At 45.1% G+C, this 9,745-nt stretch overlaps 1 protein-coding gene across 1 annotated transcript in view; it reads right to left on the reverse strand.

Annotated features, from left to right (window-relative positions):
• Nucleotides 1-366: 366 nt before the first annotated feature.
• Nucleotides 367-9,745, reverse strand: part of LOC143301527 (uncharacterized) — a 12,564-nt gene continuing 3,185 nt past the window's right edge. Inside the window, exons 3-4 of the mRNA XM_076615886.1 lie at nt 4,734-4,872; nt 367-649 (exon numbers count right to left, since the gene is read on the reverse strand). Coding sequence (XP_076472001.1) covers nt 446-649; nt 4,734-4,872 — 343 coding nt within the window. The 3' untranslated portion in view covers nt 367-445. The remainder of the gene's footprint in view (nt 650-4,733; nt 4,873-9,745) is intronic.

Genomic DNA, 9,745 nt, shown 5'->3' on the forward strand with positions numbered 1-9,745 from the left:
GCAAACCTGTTATTCTATGAAAAAAGAATGTTTAAAATACTGTTATTTTCTCTTTCTAGCCCCATTGAAAGGCAAGGGAAAACTCATAAGGAAAACAACATCATTTTAAAGCATGCATGTGTTCAGTGAAGGAGGAGAATAAAGTGATATTATTTTTCACATGATTGAACATCCGTATAGATCTTCGGAACTGTTAGGAGAGTCTTTGAAGAGAGTGATAGTACTCTGTATGTTTGCACTGCACATGAGAAGGCATTCGTGTTGGCAAATTGCACATTGAGACATACATTAACATCCATCCATCCATCCATACAATTACATACATGCATTTGTGCACACACACACACACACACACACACAAAGGCATAAGAAAAATGACAGTTTAATCAATTTAAAACAAAAAACAAAAAAACATTAACAATAAATTCAGTACAGACAAATCTGTTCAATCAAACTCCCATTCAAGCAGTCTAAACCAGTAGTAGGTCATGTGATAACCTTCCCGGGAATCCCCTGTGAAACAGGAAGGCAGCGGGGAACGGTCCATTTTCTTTTCAGTGGGGTTTAGGTAGGTTCCATTCCATGGTATGTTACATGTTGGTGGGGAGGCATCCTCGATGACGGATGAGTGAAACGTGAGGAAAACGTTCTGCAAGGTAAACAAGGGGGAAAACCTTAAGTTTTGGACTCCTCCGTGCATTTGTGTGTGTGTGTGTGTGTGTGTGTGTGTGAAGCCTTTTGTCATAGAAAATGGCGATCACTCTTGGTCATTTACGTTTTCTTTTCACCTTAGATTCATATAAAGAATATTTTTCACACACTGCACACGTTATATGTATGAACATTCATAAAAAAACAGCAACTTGCACCTGAAAACCAGAAATGCGCACACACACACACACACACACACACACACTGAAACAGCTGTCACTTGCTTCCCTTTGGAGGACGAATGGTGGCTTGTGGTCAATGAAGAATTTTTCTCAAAGTTTCCCTCTTTCACACAAATGCGTCTGTTGATTAAGGTATAGAATTTTAGTTTGGGCATCTTTTTCTTTCTTGCTCCATTTTTTGACTCACTTGTTTTAACCCCGGTGTTTGGTTTGTGTGTGTGTGTGTGGTAAACTTTTAACATTTTCTCTGTCTGCTAACACCAAATTTGGCTTGAACATTGTATGAAAAAAAATCTTCATAGTCATACCAATAACAGGTTGTAAGTCTCCCGAATTATGCTGTATTTCAGAATCAATGTTTTTTTGTTTGTTTTTGTTGTTTTTTTGTTGAGATTTGTTCCGAAATCCGAAAATTCTAAAAACTGCTTCCCTCTGAGTTAAGCCTACCAGAAGGTAGGTTGTGTTCGAAGACGACATGACCTCGTTTTTCTTATTCACAATTAAAAGGAAAGAAATACAAATTCTGGACAGAACACATACAGTAATATTAACAACACCATCGATGTGTGTGCTGCATATAAATATTCTAAAGTGAATACTGAATTAACTGGGATGAAGAAGAAAGAAAACATGAATCGATCGTTTCTTTCAGCCCTTTGTAGACTGGTTCATGCAGACCTAGAGACCTACCATGTGTTATAATGTGCTTGAAGCGATAGCAACGTCTCCTTTACCGCCGATATAAAAGAATAATCGAGATATAATAAGACACACAAAAAAACATGATTTATACAGTGTTATGACGTCCACTACAATCACATCTATTTATCGCACGAAGAAGAAATTTAGTCAACTGATGTCAGATGCGCCGCAGCTGTGGGGATTAGTCTGCTTGCTTCGGAACTGAACATGCAGGGTTCCATCCCGCTCGCATGCGCTTTTTGTCTTTCTTTTTTTTTTCTCCCAAGCTTATATATCATATTTAATACAGAGCTTTTTTCAACGATTTTTTAGATATCTTTTTTTTTCTCCTCTTGATTCCTTTACTGGATAAAGCGCGAAGCACAAGTGAGTCTTGAAGGCTTTGCCTCTGGTTATTTGGGATTTGATGCAATAAACATTAACACACGTATGCATACACAAAGACACACACACTCACAGATACTCATATCTATCCATATACAGGTGACTCCGGGTAAGTCGACCCTTTCTTGCAGAAAGTTGACGGATTCAAACCATGGAAAGACAATTCTTTTTTTAGACAGTAGGACTACTGATTAGTTACTTATTTCTGCCTCTGTGTCGTATAGATGCATGTATGTTAAACTTGTTTGGTTTTTGGATTTATCTATCGGCTAACATGACCTCTTCAGCATGCAGGCCATGATAGTTCCAATTTAGGTTTTGAGCATACTTTTTTTCTTTTTGCTTACTTTCTGTCTTTCCTTTCCTTTCTTTTTCTTTTATTGTGTTTTGCTCCCGCCTACCCCCACGCCCCCCCTCCCTCTGCGTTTGTGTCACATTACTTGGTCTTTTTTCGGTTTTCAACTGCATACAGTGCTTGCACTTGTGTGCAGTTTATGGATTCGTTTGATTGCGGCAACCAGGATTTACACATCTCTCCCACCGTGTTGTTGGGATGCTGCGTGGTGGATTGCTGAACAAAAAGCCTCCACTTGCTCTGGTCATTGGAAAGTGCCTGGGTTTGGGCAAAAGCTTTGCCGGTCTTCTCAAGGATGTTACCTGTCCACCTCTTTCTCTGACGTCCTCCTCTTCCTTTCTTTGAACCGTTCCTTGAAGGATGGTCCTGGGGAGGCCACAAGATCTTGTTACGTGGCCATAACATATCAGTTTCCTCTTCTTTACAGCAGACAGCAAGTCTTAGTAGTGGCTCATGTGTTGTCTCACTCTTCTGTGCACCTCATCATTGGTGGTATGGTCAGTGTGTGAAATGCCAAGAAGTCGTCTAAAGCACCTCATTTCTGCAGCTTGGATCTTCATTTGGAACTATGCAGTCAGATTCCATGACTCGCATGCATACAGGAGAACTGACAGGACGAGAACATGAAACAGTTTCAGTTTGGTTAGGAGGGTGATCCTTTTTATCTCTCCACATTGCTTTCAGCTTTGCCATTGCATCTGTTGTCAGTGCAGTTCTCGCATGTACTTCTGGTTTGGATCCTTCTTTGCTGATGATAGCACCAAGGTATTTGAATTGTTGACTTCTCCAAGTTCTTGACCACTGACTTTGACTGGTGTCCTGATGGGTTCAGCGCTGTTTCTCATCAGCTTAGTTTCATTTTTTCCAGTGCTGATTTCCATACCATATCTGGATGATGTTTCGTCCGGTTATTTCACCAGGTTAGCCAGCTGATCTTCACTCCCTGCTAGGCCGTCTATATCATCAGCAAACCTGAGGTTGGTAACTGTTTGCCCTTCAATACTAACTGCCAGTGTAAATATGATGTTCAAGGGCATCAGTGATTATTCGTTCAAGGAAGATGTTAAACAGTGGGGGGGACAATAGGCAGCCTTGACGTACGCCATCTGATGTGTGGAACCAGTCTCCCACCCCTGGGCAATGACCGCACTGCTGGCTTTGTTTTATAGGTGTTGAATTGTTTGGCGCATACTGTAGGTCTTCATAGTTGTCCGAAGTGCGTCATGCCACACCCGGTCAAAAGCCTACTTGAAGTCGATGAAGATGTGAAATATATTTCGCTGATGTTGGCTGTATTTCTCACACAGAGCTTGGAGGTTGAATATTTGTTTTATTGTGCTTCTTCTGCTTCTGAAACCAGCTTGTTCTTCTGCGATTGTTTCTTCTGCCTGAGATTTCAGCCTGTTTAGAATGACTTTCAGCATCACGTTACTTGTGTGACTGATCTGTCAGTCTCTCATGGACAGTTTTCACTAAATTGACATGGTTCACCATTTTCATTTACTGTTAAATACTATGTACGTGTGTGTGTGTGTGTGTGTGTGTGTGTGTGTGTGTGTGTGTGTCTGTGTCTTGTGTGTCTGTGTGAAAGAGAGTGATATAGAGAGAGAGAGAGCGCGCGCGCGCGCGCGCGTGTGTGTGTGTGTGTGTGCGTGTGTTTGAACATATGTCTGTGTGGAGGTTGGGGTCTGGGTCTGTATTCATTTTAGTTGTTTTTTTTAGATAAAGCTTAAACCTATTTTAATTCTCTGTTGTCTATGCGTTTATATGCTGTTATTTTTTTAAACAACATAAAACAACAACAACAACAACAAATTCTAACAATTTGATAATACACAGAAAAGGAATATTACAATAAGGAAATATGATTACAGCTGTTGACAGAAGTGATAAAGTTGGAAAGTCATATTTCAATTAACTCTACATATAACTTTACATATTACAGAGGGGAAAAATGGTCGACGTGTGCGAGGAATCCATTTACACGAGGTCGAGGTAAGCGAGGAAAATCTACGTAGGTGATAAAGAAAGCTGCTGGCCGGGGAAAGGAAATGTGTCGAATTACCCGGTGAGTCAATTAAGCGAGGTCGACTTGATCGAGCAGGGGACGACTGTATATCCTTTTTGAATTCTATAAATCTTGTTGCGCTTTTGGAATGCATGGATATCAAAGTCTTAAAAAATGATTTATCACGAAACATTCTTCCTCTGCTATGCTGTTTGTTTTGTAGGCTACATAAACACACTACACTATTGTAAGATTCAAACAGACACGACAGACAACCACACACACACACACACACACACACACGCCTTTTCCATTCTCTCTTTCTCTGGGCACCCCCCCCCCCCCCGATCCCTCCCCCCCCCCCACCTTCCCCGTCCCCGGCGTGTCTCACCATCTTGCTGACGCCGTCAGAGCTGCCCTGCTGCACAGTGAACACCAGAGGTCCGTGGTCACACCGCCCCACCCGGATGGACTGGCCGTTCTTCTTCCCACCCTGTAGAAACGGGGTGGCCACTGTCTCCATGCACCCGCTGCCACAAGGAAAAGGGTGGGAGGAGGAGGGGGGGGGGGGGGAGGTATGAGTGGAGACTACTAACCTGATAGCGCATGCTTTTCTTTTTTTCTTATTCTTCTTTTTCTTTCGTGGGCTGCAACACCTTCGTTCACTCGTGTGGACGAGAGTAGGCTTCTGTGTGTGTGGCCGTTTTTTGTTTGTTTTTTTCTACGCCATGTATGATGCGAATGATGATGTGGATACTTATTTGTATTTTGTATTTGTATTTCTTTTTATCACAACAGATTTCTCTGTGTGAAATTCGGGCTGCTCTCCCTAGGGAGAGCGCGTCGCTACACTACAGCGCCACCCATTTTTTATTATCATTTTTCTCCTGCGTGCAGTTTTATTTGTTTTTCCTATCGAAGTGGATTTTTCTACAGAATTTTGCCGGGAACAACCCTTTTGTTGCCGTGGGTTCTTTTACGTGCGCTAAGTGCATGCTGTACACGGGACCTCGGTTTATCGTCTCATCCGAATGACTAGCGTCCAGACCACCACTCAGGTCTAGTGGAGGGGGAGAAAATATCGGCCGCTGAGCCGCGTTTCGAACCAGCGCGCTCAGATTCTCTCGCTTCCTAGGCGGACGCGTTACCTCTAGGCCATCACTCCACTTAATATAGCGCCCATCTCCGGTCAGAGACTAACTCTGAGCGCTTTACAAGCACGGAGTCATTTGCACAACAGGCTGCCTACCTACCTAGGTAAAACCGATCAACAGCTGCCGTTGGGCTTTCATCATTCGTGGAGTGACGGCCTGGAGGTAATGCGTCATGATGCTCATGAATCTATCTGTGAATGCGCAGATGGCTGAATAGTCCAATCTGCGCACGAAATGTTCGCTGGCAGTTGGGGCAGACAAAGACAGGCATATCATCGTCAGGGAGCTTGTTTGCCCGTGACTTTCTGGCCTGCCTCTTCTGAACAGCTGCAGCAGTCCTGTTGGCCTCGCACAACTTGGCGCCTTTGTGCACAGCAGCGCGCCATTTGTCACGGTCCACTGCAGATTCCTCCCAGGAGTCAGGGTTGATATCAAACGCTTTCAGAGAGACTTTCAGAGTATCTCTGAAGCGCTTCTTCTGACCTCCGTGTGATCTCTTCCCTTGTTGCAGCTCGCCATAGAAGAGCCTTTTGGGCAGCCGATGGTCTGGCATGCGCGCCACGTGTCCAGCCCAGCAAACCTGGGACTGCATCAGGATGGTGAAGATGCTGGGAAGGGTGGCTTTTGCAAGCACCTCCGTGTCTGGGGTCCTGTCTTGCCACTTGATGTTCAGTAGCTTCCTTAGGCATGTTGTGTGGAAGTGGTTCAGCTTCTTGGCGTGTCGTTGGTACTCTGTCCAAGTTTCGCAGGCGTACAGTAGTGTGGGGAGAACTACTGCTCTGTAGACCTTTAGCTTGGTCTCAAGACCTCTTCTGTTCCAGACATTTGCATAGAGTCTACCAAAGGTTGCGCTTGCTCTTGCAATCCTGACGTTCCCTTCATCGTCGATGGTCGCATTTCGTGACAGTGTGCTGCCAAGGTATGTGAACCGCTTCACCGCATTGAGTCTCTGACCGTTGACTGTGATGTTGGGCTCAACGTGGGGTTTCCCTGGGGCTGGCTGATGGAGAACTTCAGTTTTCCTCGTGCTGATGGTAAGGCCGAAGTTCCTGCTGGCAGTGGCAAACTTGTCGACGCTGAGTTGCATGTCAGCTTCAGATCCAGCGTTGAAGGCACAATCATCAGCAAACAAAAAGTCTCTGATGATGTCTGTCATGGCCTTCGTTTTTGCTTGAAGCCTTCTGAGGTTAAACAGCTTCTTTAGGCCGATTCCAACATCGCCATCTCTGAAGGCATCAGTAAGCATTGCAGAGAACATGAGGCTGAACAGTGTTGGAGCCAGGACGCAGCCTTGCTTGACACCATTTGTGACAGGAAAAGGAGCAGATGTTTCGCCATTGTCCTGGACTCGAGCCTGCATGCCTTCATGGAATTGGTTGACCAAGGAAATAAATTTCCGAGGGCATCCGTACTTGGCCATGATCTTCCACAGTCCCTCTCTACTCACAGTGTCGAAGGTCTTAGTGAGGTCGACATAGGTGAACAGATCAGCATTTTGCTCCTGACATTTCTCTTGCAGCTGCCTTGCAGCAAACACCATGTCGGTGGTTCCACGCTCTTTCCGGAATCCACATTGGCTCTCAGGCAAATGACCTTGGTCAAGGTGTGCTGTGAGGCGGTTTAGTAGGATCCTGGCAAGTATCTTGCCTGCGATGGAGAGCAAGGAAATGCCCCGATGGTTATCACAGGCTTGCCGGTTCCCCTTTTGCTTGTACAAGTGAATGATAGATGCATCTTTGAAATCCTGGGGGATTGTCTCTTCTTTCCACATGAGTGAGTACAGCTGATGGAGCTTCTCAGTCAGCACAGTGCCTCCATCCTTGTAGACCTCTGCTGGTATGGAGTCTGAGACAGGTGCTTTGCCACTGGATAGCAGACGGATTGCTTTCTGGGTCTCAAGAAGTGTTGGCGGATGGTCCAGTGCTTCGTTGATGGGGACTTGTGGGAGACGGTCTATGGCTTCATCATTTATGGAGGAAGGGCCATTTAAGACACTGTTGAAGTGCTCAGCCCAGCGTTCCAGAATGTTCTCCTCGGTGATCAAGGTATTCCCATCTGCACTGAGGAGGGGGAATGATCCTGAGGATTTGGGGCCGTAGACTTCTTTTAAGGCATCATAGAACCTCTTCATATCGTGCCTGTCAGCATATCCCTGGATCTCATCTGCTTTGTCACTCAGCCACTTATCAGTGGCAAGAATAAGTCGAGACGACTGGAGGATGAGCACGGATGCAGTGGATGACCAAGATATCCTTTCGGTGTCTCATCTTGATCTCTGCACTCCACAGTGCGTTGCTGTAATCGCCTTCCTCCCCGTTGAACCGATAGGTTTCTTCCGCAGATTCTGCTGGATCCAGACTTCGCATGCATGGGTAGACACACCCCGGGGGCAAACTGCGTGTGGCATGCACACAGCACAGTGGAGCTAGATGGCCGTCGGTGGCTCTCCTAAGCCGACGCCCTTTTATGGATCTCGTTTTTAATTCCACAAGGGTGTCTAGCCACCCACCTCACCAGTCCCGGAAGGGAGCGGTGGGAGTGCCAGTTTAGTCGCCAGCAACCCGACCCTGAACAGGCTGTACTGGATTACAGGTTACCAGTAGCAGATCTAATGACCTGACCTGACTCCCTGGAGGGTAGAGTGTGAGGGTATGCTGGGTGGTTGTTGACGTGGGGTCGAGATGGTTGTTGACTTACGGGTTTAATTAAATGACCTGTAGGTGCCAGTTGCATTGCTTGGTTCTAACTTTCTGACAGTTACACTTGACTAAATGCCTACGTTGAGCGAACTACGCCATTGGTCAATTCCATACTACACACTTAGTAGCGGGTTACGACCATACTAGGCTCTTCCGTCCGAGCAATGCAACTGGCTCCTGTCTATGTGTCCTCAAGGCCGAGTCATTCAAAACTTTAGTCAGAAAAGAGGTGGAGAGGTTGGTGATGGGGTTAAATTTCAAGGAGTGGGGATCGGTTGTTGGAGTACATACGTGACAAGTGAATGTAGCAAGACGACATAGTTTTTGTGTGTGTTTGTGCTTCTGTGTTCACTGTTTGTCGTTGTTTGTCTCTCAGTTTGTCGTTGTTTGTCTCGTTTGTCTCTCAGTTTGTCGTTGTTTGTCTCTCACTTTGTCTGGTTGTGTATGCAGCTGTTTTCTCATTCATGGGATTACTGATGAGGGGGAAAAAAGGGTAATTTAATGCAAGATCTGAACCTCCAAATCAAAGCACATGAAAGATTGTTTAGAGAAACAAAAAGAAATTAAATAAATCTCCATCATCATCGTCCTCATCATTTCCACTTCCAACCACAATCATGTCCAATAAACTTGCTGGGATACCACTGACGATCATTTTTTTCCCAGACACATCCCTCCCCTTTTCGTCGGTCCTCTCTCTCTCACACACACATACATACACACACACACACACACACACACACATACACACACACGCACACACACGCACGCACAAACACACACACAAACTTTTCCCCCCCATCAGATTATTAAAACTTCGCATGCGTAATTCTAATTCAGAGATAAGAAAGCCTACACTTGTACATTAATGTCAATAGACAACAAGAGGAACTGTAGACCGGAAAGAAAGACTGATCGAGGCAGGGGGCGAGAGGTGTGGAGGTGGGGGTGGGGGCTACTTCGGAAAGAGTAAGGAGTTAAGGAAGGCCAGACGTTCAAGAGCTCAGCAATACAGAGATTTGACGAAGCGTAAGTGGGAGTTCATTCCAAAAGTAAGGCCCAGAGAGAGTGAGAGCGAGAGAAAAGACGGTGGCCGACTGTGCAGTGTTCGAACTGACGAGGAAACGGAGCAGATCAGTATCTGATCGTAGAGAAGTGTGAATGCAACGAGTCCTTTTGCACTGTCAGAACCAAGGGAAGAAAACAATCGAAAATATATACAGACAGGCCTACTTTATCACCAGAAGCACCGGGGATATGGCACAGTAACCAAGACAGAGGACTGGAGAAGGTAGAGGAGAGGAGAGGAGACAGACAGAGAGAGAGAGAGGAGAGAATGCGAATATTTTATTTAGATTAGGCCACGGCTCCTATCTGAAGGGGGTATACATAACTGTACACAGAGAAAAAAAAATTATTTATAATATGAACATGCATTCTAAACAAAATGTAAACAAAAATAGTATAACACGTAACACATGCTTGCATTCTAAGTTGTGCAAATATGGAGTAGCCTCAGTGCTTTGTAGACAAATAAAGCCAAGTTAGTC

This window comes from Babylonia areolata, chromosome 27 (genome assembly GCF_041734735.1).
Source record: "Babylonia areolata isolate BAREFJ2019XMU chromosome 27, ASM4173473v1, whole genome shotgun sequence".
Lineage (NCBI taxonomy): Eukaryota > Metazoa > Mollusca > Gastropoda > Neogastropoda > Buccinidae > Babylonia > Babylonia areolata.